We start from the raw sequence: 19,849 nt of genomic DNA, 5'->3' as shown, positions 1-19,849 counted from the left end.
GCCTCACATTCCTCTCAGAATAGATCCAACCTTAACTCTAGATTTTTAAAGCCATGTATAGAGATTTTGCTATAAGACTCTTTAATGGGAAGAGCATAGCTAGAATCCCATGATATTTAAGGGATAAAAGTATATTGACATTCAGTACACTTTTGTAGTTTAATTTCTTTGGTTTTTAGTACACTGGTATGGTCCAAGTTGCTTCCTTCCCCTCCCTCATAAGGGCTTGTCTACACTTGAAATATTACAGCAGCACAGCTGCACCACTGCAGCTGCACTGCTGTACCACTTCAAAGTAGACCCTACTTCTGACAACGGAAGTATTCTGTCATTGGCATAGGTAATCCACCTCCCCGATAGGTGGTAGCTAGGTCAACAGAAGAATTCTTCCATTGACATAGCACTGTCTATACCATGCGTTAGGTCAGCTTAAATACACCACTCAGAGATGTGGGCTTTTCATACCCCTGCGCGAAGTTAAACCAACTTAATTTTCTAGTGGAGACTTGGCCTAAGACAGATTCCCTTTCAGAGTAGAAAGAACTGGAGCCTTATGCTTTGAATTATTTACATGTACCAATATATCTAGATGACCTATAAACACAGATTTTATCATAACCCTAAGAACTCACCAGATCTGGAGACAAACCTAGGCCTCTCAGCGCTCGAACACTGTTCTGTGTAGGTTTTGTTTTCTGTTCTCCAGTAGCATTAGGCTGGAAACATATATTTTAAAGGCTGAAACAGTAACTCAGTTCTAGTATCAGGACAATTATAGTTAAAAAACAAAGAAATGTCAGTAAAAGTAAGGATATTGACAAGGAGAAAAAAGTATACATCATAGCAAAGCACAATATGTTAGAATGGAGAATAGTAACACTGTATTATTGCATGCATTAGAAACCCAGTGGAATTTCTAGCCAAACAGCACTAATTCAGGCCAACTGTCTCTTTTAGATCAGTATATAGAGAGTATAGGGCTCAGAACTGAGGAGGAGAAATGTCCAAAATTGGACTTTCTGTAGTAGCTCGGAAATGCTACAAAACAGTGCCACGCCTTCAATGACTTTCCACAAGTGGAACTGATTGGAATTTAGTACACAACTCTGTCCTCAAATATACACATTCAACTGCCATTGAAATTAATTGTAAATGGGTTAATATAAATCAGGGCAGAATATGCTCTTTTTTATCTATATAGATAATCCAAAAGAAATTCTGGAAAATATGGTGGTATCGTCAGTACTCCACGTCTACCTTCCAAAAACTTGCCTATGAATATTTACAACTTAAAAAAAATCCTTTTAATCTATTTTTTGGTGTAAAAGTTATGGTTAGATAGAACACAAAATTTTCAGCATTATAAAGCAGATGTAGCCTTACAGATGAGTTAGTATTATTAGTCTTCACTCACATTACCTGGAATACTAAAAGGGAGACTATTAAAGAATACTGGGTAAAAACCTGGCTCCAGTAAAATCAATGGCAAAACTCCCACTGGCTTCAGAGGAGCAAGGATTTTACCCATTGTCTCTTTAAGCTTTAAAACACTGACTCCCTCCACTACAACTCCTGAAAAAATTATATAGAATGCAGTACATGGCAAAACTTAACTGAAAATTAAAATATATTATCTTACTAATTTACCTGTGGTACAAGGCTAACGTGGATATTGCAGAAGTTTTCTCTTTTTGCCTTAAACTGGAACTGTCTGAATGCCTCAACAAATGGCATTCCTTCAATGTCTCCAATAGTTCCACCTAGCTGAAAAAGAAGGCCCAGAATTTACTACTGCTCTGACAATTAAAAATAAATAAATAAATAAATTTCTACTCTGTGTCAGCCTTGAAAATTTCAACTGCTCATCTCAGTTGTGCATGTTGTAAGAGGGAGAATGAATGAAGTATGGTTCTGGTGGCACATCTTGTATCATTACATATGCCACTTCATGTGGAAAACTTTACTCATTTTCAATGCTGATTTTATTCACGTTCAATGCTGAGGGCACAGTTTCCCACAAGAATAAGTCTGTTATCACTGAAAACTATATGCTTTATATACAATTTTCAGTATCTTGGAGACACCTGCATTCTTGAATCAAATAGTAGGGAACAAGTTATCAATACAGTAAACTGCAATTTGGTAAATGAGAATGAAAATGTTTTTAGTTTTTAGGATAAACTGCACATCACCAGTTTGGCATCCTGGTAAAAGCAGAAATAATTAGAAACATGTTATGCCAGAACAAGATAGATGTAAGGAATAAATTAAATTTATAAAAAAATGTATTCAGCAATAGCTATGATAGAAAGATTGGAGCTGCTTAAACAGTCTTCCAACAAGATCCTTAAAAGCAAAATTATCTCAGAATGTGGTCTGATGTGCCCTCTTGTGGTCTCTGGAATCATTGCATATTTTTGTTCAAATAAAATTTAAAAAAACCACACACACACACACAGACTTTACTGTATTTGACATATATATAATAAACCTACTTACTGCAACAATTTGCAATTGATAAATTATATTTGTAACCTGAAAGCCTTGAAACCGTATTTGAGTATGTCTTGGTCTCTACAGAAAATCTCCTGACTTTGAGAAAATAATCACTGACAGCCTCACCCCTATCTAATGTAAGGAAGTTCCTGTGCACTTTTTCTGTTTATTGCTCTTTCTAAGCTTAAAGGAAATGTTGGATCCATATTTTACACTTCATAAATATAGTGGAAACTTTCTGATCAAGCCGAAACCTTAGGCTAAAATCAAGGCTGGATTGTCTTTCTAAAAGATATGCTATAGTTCAAAAAGAAACTATGAGCTTGGTACAGAAGTAAATAAGTGTCTATGGCCTGCGTTATGCTGGAGTTCAGACTAGATGATAATAATAGTCCTTTCTGGCCTTAAAGCCCATTAAATGCCCATGACAGATGCATCATGGAGGTGAATGCCTGGCTGCGAAGATGGTGTCGCCAGGAGGGCTTTGGCTTCCTAGACCACGGGATGCTATTCGAGGAAGGACTGCTAGGCAGAGATGGCGTTCACCTTTCGAGGAGAGGAAAGACCCTATTCGGACACAGACTGGCTAACCTAGTGAGGAGGGCTTTAAACTAGGTTCGACGGGGACAGGTGAGCAAAGCCCACAGGTAAGTGGGGAACATGGAGACCGGGGAGATGGGTCGGAAACGAGAGGGAGTGTGGGCTATATTGGCAGAGAGAAAGGAGAGTCAGGACAAAACTGGGAGAAAAGATCAAACCAGTATCTTAGATGCCTATATACAAATGCGAGAAGTATGGGGAACAAGCAGGAAGAACTGGAAGTGCTAATAAATAAATACAACTATGACATTGTTGGCATCACTGAAACTTAGTGGGATAATACACATGATTGGAATGTTGGTGTGGATGGGTACAGCTTGCTCAGGAAGGATAGACAGGGGAAAAAGGGAGGAGGTGTTGCCTTATATATTAAAAATGTACACACTTGGACTGAGGTAGAGATGGACATAGGAGACGGAAGTGTTGAGAGTCTCTGGGTTAGGCTAAAAGGGGTAAAAAACAAGGGTGATGTCATGCTAGGAGTCTACTACAGGCCACCTAACCAGGTGGAAGAGGTGGATGAGGCTTTTTTCAAGCAACTAACAAAATCATCCAAAGCCCAAGATTTGGTGGTGATGGGGGACTTCAACTATCCGGATATATGTTGGGAAAATAACACAGCGGGGCACAGACTATCCAACAAATTCTTGGACTGCATTGGAGACAACTTTTTATTTCAGAAGGTTGAAAAAGCTACTAGGGGGGAAGCTGTTCTAGACTTGATTTTAACAAATAGGGAGGAACTCGTTGAGAATGTGAAAGTAGAAGGCAGCCTGGGTGAAAGTGATCATGAAATCATAGAGTTTGCAATTCTAAGGAAGGGTAGAAGGGAGAACAGCAAAATAGAGACAATGGATTTCAGGAAGGCAGATTTTGGGAAGCTCAGAGAGCTGATAGGTAAGGTCCCATGGGAATCAAGACTGAGGGGAAAAACAACTGAGGAGAGTTGGCAGTTTTTCAAAGGGACACTATTAAGGGCCCAAAAGCAAGCTATTCCGCTGGTTAGGAAAGATAGAAAATGTGGCAAAAGACCACCTTGGCTTAACCACGAGATCTTGCACGATCTAAAAAATAAAAAGGAGTCATATAAAAAATGGAAACTAGGACAGATTACAAAGGATGAATATAGGCAAACAACACAGGAATGCAGGGGCAAGATTAGAAAGGCAAAGGCACAAAAGGAGCTCAAACTAGCTACGGGAATAAAAGGAAACAAGAAGACTTTTTATCAATACATTAGAAGCAAGAGGAAGACCAAAGACAGGGTAGGCCCACTGCTTAGTGAAGAGGGAGAAACAGTAACAGGAAACTTGGACATGGCAGAGATGCTTAATGACTTCTTTGTTTCGGTCTTCACCGAGAAGTCTGAAGGAATGCCTAACATAGTGAATACTAATGGGAAGGGGGTAGGTTTAGCGGATAAAATAAAAAAAGAACACGTTAAAAATCACTTAGAAAAGTTAGATGCCTGCAAGTCACCCGGGCCTGATGAAATGCATCCTAGAATACTCAAGGAGCTAATAGAGGAGGTATCTGAGCCTCTAGCTATTATCTTTGGAAAGTCATGGGAGACGGGAGAGATTCCAGAAGACTGGAAAAGGGCAAATATAGTGCCCATCTATAAAAAGGGAAATAAAAACAACCCAGGAAACTACAGACCAGTTAGTTTAACTTCTGTGCCAGGGAAGATAATGGAGCAAGTAATTAAGGAAATCATCTGCAAACACTTGGAAGGTGGTAAGGTGATAGGGAACAGCCAGCATGGATTTGTGAAGAACAAATCATGTCAAACCAATCTAATAGCTTTCTTTGATAGGATAACGAGCCTTGTGGATAAGGGTGAAGCGGTGGATGTGGTATACCTAGACTTTAGTAAGGCATTTGATACGGTCTCGCATGATATTCTTATCGATAAACTAGGCAAATACAATTTAGATGGGGCTACTATAAGGTGGGTGCATAACTGGCTGGATAACCGTACTCAGAGAGTTGTTATTAATGGTTCCCAATCCTGCTGGAAAGGCGTAACGAGTGGGGTACCGCAGGGGTCTGTTTTGGGACCGGCTCTGTTCAATATCTTCATCAACGACTTAGATATTGGCATAGAAAGTACGCTAATTAAGTTTGCGGATGATACCAAACTGGGAGGGATTGCAACTACTTTGGAGGACAGGGTCATAATTCAAAATGACCTGGACAAATTGGAGAAATGGTCTGAGTTAAACAGGATGAAGTTTAACAAAGACAAATGCAAAGTGCTCCACTTAGGAAGAAAAAATCAATTTCACACATACAGAATGGGAAAAGACTGTCTAGGTAGGAGTACGGCAGAAAAGGATCTAGGGGTTATAGTGGACCACAAGCTAAATATGAGTCAACAGTGTGATGCTGTTGCAAAAAAAGCAAACATGATTCTGGGATGTATTAACAGGTGTGTTGTGAGCAAGACACGAGAAGTCATTCTTCCGCTCTACTCTGCTCTGGTTAGGCCTCAGCTGGAGTATTGTGTTCAGTTCTGGGCGCCGCACTTTAAAAAAGATGTGGAGAAATTGGAAAGGGTCCAAAGAAGAGCAACAAGAATGATTAAAGGTCTTGAGAACATGACCTATGAAGGAAGGCTGAAAGAATTGGGTTTGTTTAGTTTGGAAAAGAGAAGACTGAGAGGGGACATGATAGCAGTTTTCAGGTATCTAAAAGGGTGTCATAAGGAGGAGGGAGAGAACTTGTTCACCTTAGCCTCTAAGGATAGAACCAGAAACAATGGGTTTAAACTGCAGCAAGGGAGGTCTAGGTTGGACATTAGGAAAAAGTTCCTAACTGTCAGGGTGGTTAAATACTGGAACAAATTGCCTAGGGAGGTTGTGGAATCTCCGTCTCTGGAGATATTTAAGAGTAGGTTAGATAAATGTCTATCAGGGATGGTCTAGACAGTATTTGGTCCTGCCATGCGGGCAGGGGACTGGACTCGATGACCTCTCGAGGTCCCTTCCAGTCCTATAATCTATGAATCTATGAATCTATGAAAATACTCTTTCTTCAAATTCCCAGACATGTCTTTTTCAGAAATTTCATTGAAACTTGAATGATAATAAATAGAACCATCTAGTACTTATGTAGTGCTTTTCATCCATACATCTCATTTACACAGGAGGGACTATACTGCTTTGCAAGACCTTAAAAATAAAATAGCTAAAATGTGACCTCAATCCATAAGTACTTAGATACATTCTTGAAAGCATGATCATGAACAACATGACAGGATCCTTGGTTTGAAGATTGCAAGCTATGATTTGAAGAGTTCTTCTACTGACTATGATGTCGTGATTTCTGAAATCATCAAGGAAATTAAGTCCTGCTCCTTAATATTGTTAACCCAGTATACGTAGCTGGAATCCATTGTATATGGCTTGTGAAAACCCAGGAAAGGTGAAAATACATACACCAGAAAAAACAGTTATTCACCTTTTGTAACTGTTGTTCTTCAAGATGTGTTGCTCCAATTAGGTGACTCCCGAGCCTTACGTCGGAAGTGGGGTCTGAGTCAAGGTATTGCAGACTGGAGAATCGCCCTGCCGAAGGCTGCATCATCATGTGATTGGTGAACGATGGCGTAGTGTGACGTGAAGATGTGCACCGAACTCCATGCGGCAGCCCTGCAGATGTCCTGGAGGGGTACGTGTGCCAGGAAGGCTGCTGATACATGGAGTGAGCCGTGACAACAGGCGGAGGGACCTTCGCTAAGCCATAGCAAGCGTGAATACACACCGTGATCCAGGAGGATATCCACTGGGAGGAGACTGGCGAACCTTTCATTCGCTCTGCTAGAGCAACAAACAACTGGGTTATTTTGCGGAATGGCTTCGTTCTGTCTATGTAGAAGGCGAGTGCTCTTCTAACGTCCAGCGAATGCAGCTGCCGCTCATGTAGGGTGGGTGCAGTTTTGTCCCTGGCCCTGCCCTGGGGGAGGACGCGATGGTCTGCGCCTGATGTATCTACTACCTCCTACCAAGTCCTGCCTGGGTCTAGTGGGGAAAGACGGCTGCTGGGAGGGCTGGGGTTTAAACGGCTTTCTTTGAGTCGCCGGGGTGTGCATGCCGAGAGACTTAATTGTGTTCCTTGAATCTTTCAGGCTATGCAAACTAGAGTTGGTCTGTTCAGAGAAAAGCCCCTGACCGTCAAGCGGGAGGTCTTGAATAGTCTGCTGAACTTCTGGCGGAAGACCTGAAGACTGAAGCCAGGCATTATGCCGCATGGCAACACCAGATGCCAGCGTACGTGCCGCCACATCCGCGGTGTCCAGGGAGCCTTGAAGAGCAACCCGGGACACTATTCTGCCCTCCTCAGCAATGGCGCCCAGCTCCTGCCGAGAGTCCGATGGGAAGAGCTCCTTGAACTTTTGGATTGCAGACCAGGAGTTATAACTGTATCTGCTAAGAATCGCGAGCTGATTAGCAATCCGTAGGGAGAGGACACCGATAGAATAAACCTTCCTCCCAAAGAGATCCAGACGTTTCGGGTCTCTTGATTTAGGGGCGGGCCCTTGCTGGCCCTGCCTTTCTTTTTCGTTTACCGCATCCACCACCAGGGAGCACGGGGGGGAGGGAGGGATGGGTAAAAAGGTATTTGAACCCCTTAGTGGGGACAAAGTACTTTCTTTCGGCCCCTTTGGCTGTGGGAGGAACAGAGGCCGGAGTTTGCCAGATTGTTTGGCATTTGACTGGATGGTCTTTATAACAGGCAGTGCCACCCTAGAGGGCCCTTCTGTTGTCAGAATGTTCACCCCAGGGTCCTCTTCTTCTACTACCTCCTCCACCTAGAGATTCATATTTAAGGCCACTCGCCATAGGAGTTCCTTTAAAGCCTGATAGTCCATGGATGGAGGGACGGATGTAGATGTACCTGCCACATCGGGAGAAGACGAGGTGGCGGCAACCGGCAGGATCGGGTCCAAAACAGCCCCTTAGTCTCCACCAGGGGTGGGGCTGGGTCCAGCGATTGAGTGGGATCCGGACGAGGACGACTGATGGTTGCCTTGGGAATACAGGACCCAGAGCGTGAAGGTGGAGGGATGCCTGGAGGAGCACCCTGGGCTTGATGGTACGCCCAGGGGGTCCAGAACTGCCACTGGGGCTGCCAGTGGGGCGCTGAAGTGTCCCATCCGATAATGCCCGGGCCTGATCAAGGTACCTCCGATGCCCCTGATGCCCTACTCAACCTGAGGGAGGGTGACTGGAAGCGGGACGGCCAAGGAGCGGGAGCGGCTCCAAGGATCAGGGCTGTGGGACCAGTGCTGCGACTCAGCCCGTGGCCGCGAGTCAAACCGGCGTGTAGCATGGGTGCGGTGCCGGGAACTTAAGAGTGGCGCGGTGATACTGGTCTGGGGACCAATGGCCCAAAGAACGCCAGTTCGCCTCTTGGCAGTGCCGGGGCTCGAGATGGTGTAGGCCTCGAGACCGGGGACTTGGGCGCCGTCATCTCAATGAGCCCTATGGCGGCCTCAAAGGTGTCGGGCGTGGCGGGCAGCGTGACCTCCTCGACCTGCAGTTGCGGGGAATCCGGCGATGCTGGGCTTCCCTGGGGGGCGGGGGCCCGTGTGGGGTGAGGACTACTGGGAAGCATGTCAGCCTTATGTTCCTGGTCCGCACCATGCCCTGCCGGGGGTGCAACTACCGCCTCAGGCCTTTGTGGAGGCTTCTATGTGGCCTGCTTCTTACGGCTGGCCGGGGAGTGGGAGCGGTGCCAGGGAGAGCTCTTTTGGGCCCCGGGAGACCGTCGGGCCTTAGAGGGGCATGCCGAGTCCTTTTCTGGCTCTGCAAACGGCACCACTGGAGGGGCGCTCCACACCGAGGCGCTCAGGGCCGAGTCTTGAGGCAGACGAAGGGCAGACTCCATGAGGAGTTGTCTCTCCTTTCTAGTGCGAGGTTTAAATGCTTTGCAAATCCTGCACTTATCCGCCTGATGGGCCTTTCCCAGACACCGAAGACAGGAGTCGTGGGGGTCGCCCGTGGACATGGGCTTGCCACAGGAACTGCAAGGTTTGAAGTCCTGGGATGGCATGCCCCGTAGGGCACTCCTTGAAAGGGGAAACCCCTTCAAGTGTTAAACAACTATACTTAACACTAAATATAACAAAAATCTAACACTTAACTAACAATAGGGTAACTATACACAGAGATAAGTAAAGTAGCTAGGGAGTAATGGAGCACTTGCGAACAAGAGACCACTGTTCCAACAACTGTCACTGGCGGTAAGAAGGAATGGAAGGGGGGGGGGGGAAATCGAGCTGGCAGGGTCATATATAGAGCACCATATCAGCACCATCCAGGGGGCTCCACAGCCGGCCTGACGGGTAGCTGCTAGGGAACAGTTTCCAACATCTGTGCACGCAGCACGCGCACACACCTAACTGGAATTGATATGAGCAAGCACTCAAAGAAGAACTTATTTACACTGACTGGCTGCTTTAAGAGAGAATCGGCTCCTAAGGAGCCGCTCTTCAGCAAGTTTCAATGCTCTGCATGGGGATTTAATCACATTAGTGGAAGTCACAGGGAGGAATCCATGCATAACATACTCAGAATTAACGCCAAGGGCCATACAGCATTTGTGTGTCTTTGTTGTTGCTATCCATATCAACTCAGTCTGACATATATACACAACACAAAACAAGGGAGGAAAAGTAAGCTCTATTTATTCATCACACATAACCAACCCCATGGATTATATCTGTAGAGATGGGAAGTTTCATACTTGCCTCAATGACACATATTTGTGGCTCTTTCTTGTCACTGTCCACAGGAACCTTTGCCTGATTCATCACCCATTCTTGTACAACATCAGTAACGTGTGGAACAACTGCAAGGCAAAATGAAAAAAGGAAGCACTTCCTAATGTAGGACCACATACTGCTTCCTACTTAGAGAGGAGAGAAAAACCCAGTGGGGTAATTGAGCTGGTGGAATGAAAGGGGGTAGAAGTCCCTCCAGAAGACTAAAGTATGGCCAAATCTTGTTGGCAAGGAAGAAGGGTTGAGTCAAGGCAGCAAAGAGCACTTGCTCTATGCAGTATGCCCCCTCTGAAACTTGAGTGGATGAGCATGCCAGCACGTCCAATGTGAATGACTGCATGCAAATTTAAAAGGATGTTCCTGAATATTTATAGCTGCTGCAACTGAAATTTGTTCTTTGTAAACATATATGCAAGTAAAACTTGATTACTGGAATGCAAATGAGAAGCAAACTCCTCCTGGATCATCTGGAGGACAGAATGATTTGCTCAACTAGAAGAATAGGCAGCTTCAGCATACTTACCTACTATACTCAAACTGTCTTTGACCTAAATTAATTTACAATTTCAGTTGTCCCATTTATCAACAAAATTGTCATAAATCCAGGAACGTATTTGAAGTGACCACTTCATTCACATTAATCCAGTAATGCAAATATGTCAGTATCCCTCTGAGTGAATAAAAGTTACCCGTGTAATTGTTCTAAACAGTCTTTATTAGAAACTCAACTAATCTGCATGAATTTAAACTACATGGAAAGTACCTTGAACTGTCTTTCCCAAGTAATCTCCATGTCTTTCTTTATTGATTACATGTTGATAGATCTTTCCAGTGGTGATGTTATTATCTTTATATAAGTTGATGTCCAAGAATCTTTCATAATTTCCCAAGTCTAAGTCAACTTCTCCCCCATCGTTTAGTACAAAAACTTCACCTGAAAAAGAAAATGAAAAGGTAAAAAATAAATTGTACTGGGATTTCCTCCTACATTAACACATAGAAAAGCAATGATTACAAATTACTAAATAAATGGCAGGAATCCTGCAAACATAATAAATACATTTTAGTAAAGGTGCTATATAAATAAGCGCAATGAAATGCAGTACTTTATTTCAATTATGTTAATTATTTTAGGCTCAGATTTGGGGTAAAATTTGCATGAGTGACTTAGCAACTTTTGAAAATTTTACTCCTAGTTTTGATTCAGTTGTTTCAGCATAAACATCTGGATCATCATACCCACAGCTAGGCTCTTATCCAAAGACCGCTGAAGTCAGTGGAATCTTTCCATTGACTTCAAAGAGCTTTGGATCAAGCCCAGAGCCTTTTTTCGATCTCTAAAGATGCCTCTGTTAAACATCAGCCTGTGAGGGAACCACACCTGTTGCCTCCAACATGGTTCCATATGAAATCAGATGGGAAAGTGCGTTGGCAGAATTGAAAAGTACCTCAGCAAGAGCACTGCTCTTACACATCAATGACTGGATAATTTGCTGGATTCATATTGTAGCAACAAAGATAAAATCTTTTGAAGGTAAGCTCTAGAATGTGTAAATACACAGTTGCAATGTAAAACCGTGTTCATCAGGATATCAAATTCTCTCTGAACAAATAATGAAAGAAAATGCACTGCACAAGAGGGTAGATGATTTACAATCTGATTATGTGAGATGCTAAATTCCTCCAGTGTGCTATTAATTTCCCATTTAAATCACGGGGGCTGAGTACACCCACCACCTCTCAAGAGCATGCTCTTTGAGAATAAAGAATGAGGAAACTTTGGCTAATTGGAAATCATGAAAAGATTAACTTGGGAACTCTGAACTGTGGGTTCAGCTAGCTAAAGTTACATTGCTGGCAGCATTTTGATCAAAGGAATCAGCCATCCTGGTGTCTGCTAGGAGGTTACTGACAAGCAAAAGTGAGTGTTGCCTACAGAGCTGTATTGATTAGATGTAAAACTATTGATACAGAAGGCTACTTTGCAAACTTCAAGGAAGACTTAGAATCTGGTATACTGTAATAATGGGGGAAAGCTGGCATATTTCCAGACTACACAGCCTACTCTTTTAGAGCATGACCCAATACCTATTCAATCAGTGAGAGTTTTTCCATTGATTTAAACGGGCATTGGATGAGGCCCTTAAAGAAGAGCAAATGTTTTGGGATTGTAAAAAATAACTGATTATATGATCTAAAGGACTGAAATATGCCTTTCTGTCTCCCATTAGATGACATTGGGGCAAGGAAAGAGGACAGATTTATATATTTCAATCACCTGAAAAAGTCTAAACATTTATTGTAACCAAAATGCCACACTTACATTAACCTGGATGCAGACAAGATGGGAAACAAGAAGCCATGTAACTGTTCTCTCTATTTACAAATAGATATATTTAGACCTTGTTTTTTACATCCAGTTTTGACTTAATGCCCCATTTTCGGCACTAATGTGAGCTGCAGGAAGTCAAACCTGACGGACACTGTCCCAAGGTTTAGGACAGGGGTGGCCAACCTGTGGCTCCGGAGCCACATGTGGCTCTTCAGAAGTTAATATGCAGCTTCTTGTAGGCACCGACTCCGGGGCTAGAGCTACAGGTATCAACTTTCCAATGTGCCGGGAGATGCTCACTGCTCAACCCCTGGCTCTGCCACAGGCCCTGCCCCCACTCCACCCCCTCCCCTAAGCCTGCCGTGCTCTCGCTCCTCCCCTCTCCCCCACAGAGCCTCCTGCACGCCATGAAACAGGTGATCGGGAGGTATGGGGAGGGAAGGGGAGGCGCTAATCAGCGGGGTTGCCAGTGGATGGGAGGCGCTGGGAGCGGGAGAGCTGCTGACATATTACTGTGGCTCTTTGGCAATATACATTGGTAAATTCTGGCTCCTTCTCAGGCTCAGGTTGGCCACAGGAGAATGACACAGTGAGTGGAGATGGGCAGCTCTATGACATAGGCCAGGCTAAAATATAGCCTACAAAGGCTTAGCCCTGGAACAGGATTTTTTCCTTTTTATTTCTTTTTCTTTTCTCCTTTTTTAATTTGATCCTTTTATATTTCACAGGTTTAAAAAAAAAAAAACCACAGGAGTTATGTGGATGCTTTCTGTCATCTGTTTAATTCAAATATTAATATGGTTTAAAATACATATGGCAAGAGGTTGGTCCATAAAAATAATAATTGCTGGTATTCTTTTTAAATTATTAATTAATAAAAATCTAATAATATTCATATCTTCATAAAAATGAGGGCAAAATTCTGCCCTCAGTTAAACTGCACAACCTCAGTGCAGAACACAGAATTACATGAACATAATCTAGTGCAAAATTTGTCCCCCTCATTTAAGAAGTCACCTACTGAAAATTTACACTAGCTCCCAGAAATATGTTTCAGTAATGTAAACAGGTTTAATTAATATTTGTAAAAGCATTTTGAAGATTATGAGTGCTATTATATTATTATTATCAGCAACAAGTACATAAATAGACTTTTTAACTTTTAGTTGATAGTACGAGCTATTATAACCTATTGTTAAAGGATTGGTATGTATTTAGGCACACAATGAAATCTTTATTAAAAATATACTAGTTCGCATACAGCAGTCAAAGGAACTTTGCTTTATCACCTTTGGTAAAAATTTCACAAAACTGCTTGTTCTAGATATAGCTTTTTATATCTGAAACAGGATTTTCTTTTCCTTTATAATAAATGCACTCTTATTTACTTACTTTTTCATTTAAATGAATATCTCTAGTGATAATTTCCAGTTACACATGTAAAAAAAATAGCACAACTTGACATTTATGAGAAATCGGGACTTAGGTCCAGATTAACTTGAGGTACCCATATTTAAAAAGTACAGCCTAAACAATTTACCTGTAGCCTATAGGTATTGGTAGATAAGACATAGGTATAAGTTAAGGCATAATGCAATGCGCCTAAAAGCCTCTAGGCCTGTAAGACAATAGCTTAGCTCAGCATTTTCCAAATGTGGACACCATGGCCACATGCAGCCACCAGTGAATTTTTTTGCCACCACAACAGCCTCCAAAACGTGGGTGGAGATTGGAGGCGACAAAGCAGTGACCCCTCCCTGCCGCACCCAGCTGTTGCTCCTGAATAGCTGTTACCAAGGGCAGCGAGATGCACCGCCAGGATTTGGGCCTTGCACCACGCAGCTTCCTCCTCATGGGTGCCAGGCAGCATCTCTGGAAACACATAGGGCTAATGTACACGGCACTGGAGGTGGCTCTTGTCAGTGGAGGTGGCTGCAGCATTCGATCGCTGGGGCACTCCCAAGCAGCTCCCCTGCTCACACCCGATCTGGGCACGGAGCCTAGGATGCCACAGGTGAACAGTGAGTTCTTGACCCACCTTCCCTGGGGTGGGATCTTACTGAAGGGCCATGGGAGGCAGGGACAGAGAGACTGGTCAGTGTTTCCTCTGCCTGTTTACAGATGCTGTAGTTACCGCAGTAGCTCAATGGCTCAGGGCTGCTTCAGGGCTTGGCAGCTTCCCGAAAGGGTAAGGGGCTCCCGCTCCGTGACACCCTCCGAGCACTAGAATAGGAACAAAGTCTGGGTGCATTGAATTGGGAGCTCTACTTCCTATTACCTTTCTATTACATAAATAAATTACAATGATTTGGACGTATATGTGTGCACATTTCTTTGTTTTTTTCCTAAAGTTAATTAAGTATTTTAGGAAAAATCGTCAGAGCAGCCACCGCAAGAATTGGTGGACACACGCTGAGACCACCAAAAAATTTATTTTGAGAACCCCTGGCTTAGCTAAACTAATCAAGGCCTAAGGCCCAAAAAGCTAACCAGGAGTAACCCTACATAATAAGATATCACAAGACAGACTGCTTTAATAAATGAGTATGATTAAACTGCTGACAGGTAACCACAAGATGTCAGTTTATACCAGCTTTAGATATTTTAAATTAGGAACATCAGCAGATATCCAACCACAAGAATGCCATAGTCACTAATTGATGAATATGCTAATAAACTTGAGGTAAAAGGCCTAGTAACTTACGGGAGAAGAGTACCCCAACTTTAGTAGGGTGAGAAAATACAGACAAGGAAAAGGGGCTGAGACCCCTACTGAATATGCGTTAGGCACAGTGGGAATCAACTGAACACATAAAAACTGCATTTCAGCCAGCGTGCCTTGGAAGAGGCCAGGACGATGACTGCTGGTAAGGATGACAATGAGGATGATGACTAACATTTTGGGTTGTTCTGCAAGAGACGGTGTGAGTATATGGATGCTCAGACACTCATTTTATATTATTTCTACCCTCTTCACGGAGTTGAAGTGTTTGTGATATTGCTAACAGTGCTAATAAAAATATTACAAAGACACATGCATCCGAAGAAGTGGGTATTCACCCACGAAAGCTCATGCTCCTATACGTCTGTTAGTCTATAAGGTGCCACAGGACTCTTTGCTGCTATTACAAAGACAGAAGGTCTTTCCTAAGTGTGAGTGTCTCCACTGTGCACACCAGGGTTCTCATCATTGTGATAACTCTAATACTTCTGGGTCTGATCAGGAGCCAGGACCCTCTCAACCCACAGAATGTTATTGGGATTTCTAATTAATCAATATAATTAATACACACTCAATAGATCAGGCAACATACCTAAGGCCACCCAATGAGGCAATGGCAGAGCCAGGAATAGAATCCAGTTCTCCTTAAGTCCCAGCCCTGTGCCTATCTATTGGACTAGGCTGCTTCTGCATTGATATCTCAGCTACCCCCTTTCAAGTGCTGCTCTGCTATTTCGTAAGTCATATTTCCCTCTGACTTAAAAAGCAATAGTTCAGTTCTTCAAAGCACCTGCCTTCTGGACTTTGAAATTGACAGGACCCAGTTCTGAATTTGATTCCTGTGGTGAATAAGCCCCTTTTCATTCTAAATAGATACCAAAGTACACTTCCACTCCAAGCACAGCTGGAAATATTTTAGTAATCAAGGGGGTTTTCTCCAATTCTCCACTACACTAACCACCCACAGAACATTCACACCACAGGCTGTAACTTCTGAAGCTGTCAAACTGACAAGAATGAAACTGCCAAAGATTTGCCTTATCATGGAACTGAGAAAGTGACTTTATAGTTAAGACTATAACGAGTTTTCTATTATAAACCCAATTTTGACCTTCACTTCTACCTTCCACAGAAAGACTCCTTTCTGTCTGAAATTTATTACACGTGGCCTCCTGCCAAAAAACTTTATAGGAAACTCTTTGAAAAATGAGCTCTTGGAAAGGTCTAGCACCTTTTTTAAATGTTGCATCTCAAATATAGGTTGGCCTACTAACATTAAATTTATTCATAGTACATAGAAGTTAGAGATGAAAAAAGCCTATTAGATCATCCAGTCCATCTTCCAGACAATGAGATAGTGTGACTTTCAGTATTTTCTGGAAGTGTGGTTATTTCATTCTAGAGTTTGTATGGATCAACCAAGATACTCAAAACTAGATAGGATGCAAGACCTCCACCCCTCTCTGTGTGAGACTATGCAGACATTTAGCAAATATTTTTTAAAGATTTCCAGCAGCTAATGGAGTCCTCAAAGGCTGATGTGTCTGAGAACTCCATTAGCTCATGGCAGACTTTACAATTTTTGCAAAAGGCTTGCATAGTTTGAGTATGAGGGGGTTAGAGGTTTTGTAGGAGCAGTGCTATCCTTGAGGAAGATTTTTCAAAGGCACAAATGAGAATTAGGTGCCCAATTCCTACTGATTGTTAATAGGAGTAGGGCACCTAACTTCCCCTTGTCCCTTTGAAAATGTCTCCTCTTTGTACATTGGCTGATTCAGGGGATGGATGCAGTCTCTGATGAATTTGACTCCTCATAGAAGCTCTGTTCCCTCTGCTGCCACAGAGAACCACCCTCCATCAGGACCACCGTCAGCTGCACAAGCAATGCTAGGTATGTCTACACTGCAGCTGGAAGCATGCCTCCTAGCCTGGGTAGACAGATACATGCCTGCTCTACTTAAGCTAGCAGGCTAAAAATAGCAGTGTGAACATTGCTGCCCCAAGATGCCGGGAGGAAGCACGAGCAGGAGAGCACAAGAGGGGAGGACTCCTGCCTCATACTGAGAAAGCAGGACGATCAGCGAGTTATCTTATTGCCTATACACAAATGCAAGAAGCCTGGGAAACAAGCAGGGAGAACTGGAAGTCCTGGCACAGTCAAGGAATTATGATGTGATTGAAATAACAGAGACCTGGTGGGATAAATCACATGACTGGAGTACTGTCATGGATGGATATAAACTGTTCAGGAAGGACAGGCAGGGCAGAGAAGGTGGAGGAGTTGCATTGTATGTAAGAGACCAGTAAGACTGCTCAGATCTCCAGTATGAAACTGTGGAGTCTCTGGATTAAGTTTAGAAGTGTGAGCAACAAGGGTGATGTCGTGGTGGAAGTCTGCTATAGACCACCAGACCAGGGGGATGAGGTGGACAAGGCTTTCTTCTGGCAACTAACAGAAGTTACTAGATCACAGATCTTGGGGGACTTCAATCACCCCGATATCTGCTGGAAGAGCAATACAGCGATGCAAAGACAATCCAAGAAGTTTTCGGAAAGTGTACGGGACAATTTCCTGGTACAAGTGCTCGAGGAACCAACTAGGGGCCTGCAGCTCACAAACAGAGAATAATTAGTAGGGGAAGCAAAAGTGGATGGGAACCTGGGTGGCAGTGACCATGAGATGATCGAGTTCAGGATCCTGACACAAGGAAGAAAGGAGAGCAGCAAAATACGGATCCTGGACTTCAGAAAAGCAGACTTTGACTCCCTCAGGGAACTGATGGGCAGGATCCCCTGGGAAAATAACATGAGTGGGAAAGGAGTCCAGGAGAGCTGGCTGTATTTTAAAGAATCCTTATTGAGGTTGCAGGAACAAACCATCCCGATGTGTAGAAAGAATAGTAAATATGGCAGGTGACAAGCTTGGCTTAACAGTGAAATCCTTGTTGATCTTAAACACAAAAAAGAAGCTTATATAAAGCGGAAGATTGGACAAATGACATGGGAGGAGTATAAAAATATTGCTCAGGCATGCAGGAGTGAAATCACAAAGGCCAAATTACACTTGGAGCTGCAGCTAGCAAGGGATGTTAAGAGTAACAAGAAGGGTTTCTTCAGGTATGTTAGCAACAAGAAAAAGGTCAAGGAAAGTGTGGGCCCCTTACTGAATTAGGGAGGCAACCTAGTGACAGAGGATGTAGAAAAAGCTAATGTACTCAATGCTTTTTTTGCCTCCATCTTCATGAACAAGGTCAGCTCCCAGACTACTGCACTGGGCAGCACAGCACGTGGAGGAGGTGACCAGCCCTCTGTGGAGAAAGAAGTGGTTCAGAACTATTTAGAAAAGCTGGACGAGCACAAGTCCATGGGGCCTGATGCACTGCATCCGAGGGTGCTAAAGGAGTTAACGGATGTGATTGCAGAGCCATTGGCCATTATCTTTGAAAACTCATGGCGATCGGGGGAGGTCCTGGATGATTGGAAAAAGGTGAATGTAGTCCCCATCTTTAAAAAAGGGAAGGAGGAGTATCCGGGGAACTATAGGCCAGTCAGCCTCATCTCAGTCCCTGGAAAAATCATGGAGCAGGTCCTCAAGGAATCAATTCTGAAGCACTTAGAGGAGAGGAAAGTGATCAGGAACAGTCAGCAAGGATTCACCAAGGGCAAGTCATGCCTGACTAACCTAACTGTCTTCTATGATGAGATAACTGGCTCTGTGGATGAGGGGAAAGCAGTGGACATGTTATTCCTTGACTTTAGCAAAGCTTTTGATATGGTCTCCCACAGTATTCTTGCCAGCAAGGTAAAGAAGTATGGGCTGGATGAATGGACTATAAGGTGGATAGAAAGCTAGCTAGATCGTCGGGCTCAACGGGTAGTGATCAATGACTCCATGTCTAGTTGGCAGCCGGTATCAAGCAGAGTGCCCCAAGGATCGGTCCAGGGGCCGGTTTTGTTCAATATTTTTATTAATGATCTGGAGGATGGTGTGGATTGCACCCTCAGCAAGTTTGCAGTGGACATTAAACTGGGAGGAGTGATAGATATGCTGGAGGGTAGGGATAGGATACAGAGGGACCTAGACAAATGAGAGGATTGGGCCAAAAGAAATCTGATGAGGTTCAACAAGGACAAGTGCAGAGTCCTGCACTTAGGATGGAAGAATCCCATGCATTGCTACAGACTAGGGACCGAGTGCGTAGGCAGCAGTTCTGCAGAAAAGGACCTAGGGGTTACAGTGGACGAGAAGCTGGATATGAATTAACAGTGTGCCCTTGTTGCCAAGAAGGCTAACGGCATTTTGGGCTGTATAAGTAGGGGCATTGCCAGCAGATCGAGGGACATGATCATTCCCATCTATTCGACATTGGTGAGGCCTCATCTGGAGTACTGTGTCCAGTTTTGGGCCCCACACTACAAGAAGGATGTGGAAAAATTGGAAAGAGTCCAGCGAAGGGCAACAAAAATGATTAGGGGGCTGGAGCACATGACTTGTGAGGAGAGGCTGAGGGAACTGGGATTGTTTAGTCTGCAGAAGAGAAGAATGAGGGGGGATTTGATAGCTGCTTTCAACTACCTAAAGGGGGTTTCAAAGAGGATGGAGCTAGACTGTTCTCAGTGGTACCAGATGACAAAACAAGGAGTAAGGGTCTCAAGTTGCAGTGGAGGAGGTTTAGGTTGGATATTAGGAGAAAGTTTTTCACTAGGAGGGTGGTGAAACACTGGAATGGATTACCTAGGGAGGTGGTGGAATCTTCTTCCTTAGAGGTTTTTAAGGTCAGGCTTGACGAAGCACTGGCTGGGATGATTTAGTTGGGGATTGGTCCTGTTTTGAGCAGGGGGTTGGACTAGATGACCTCCTGAGGTCCCTTCCAACCCTGATATTCTATGATTCTATGAAGTATGGACCCCG

The 19,849-nt window shown here is 43.6% G+C and overlaps 1 protein-coding gene across 2 annotated transcripts in view; it reads right to left on the bottom strand.

Moving 5' to 3' along the window:
• CTPS2 (CTP synthase 2) overlaps nt 1–19,849 on the bottom strand; it is a 139,770-nt gene that overhangs the window by 108,760 nt on the left and 11,161 nt on the right. Inside the window, exons 3-6 of one of the 2 annotated variants that reach the window (XM_065580281.1) lie at nt 10,647–10,817; nt 9,851–9,951; nt 1,648–1,764; nt 633–716 (exon numbers count right to left, since the gene is read on the bottom strand). In XM_065580281.1, the coding sequence (XP_065436353.1) occupies nt 633–716; nt 1,648–1,764; nt 9,851–9,951; nt 10,647–10,817 (473 nt within the window). The remainder of the gene's footprint in view (nt 1–632; nt 717–1,647; nt 1,765–9,850; nt 9,952–10,646; nt 10,818–19,849) is intronic. The other variant, XM_065580275.1, reaches the window with a different exon arrangement.

The sequence above is a fragment of the Chrysemys picta genome, chromosome 1, assembly GCF_011386835.1.
Source record: "Chrysemys picta bellii isolate R12L10 chromosome 1, ASM1138683v2, whole genome shotgun sequence".
Taxonomy (NCBI): Eukaryota; Metazoa; Chordata; order Testudines; family Emydidae; genus Chrysemys; species Chrysemys picta.
Note: the sequence above shows the minus strand (reverse complement) of the source record. Positions and strands in the feature narration are given on the sequence as shown.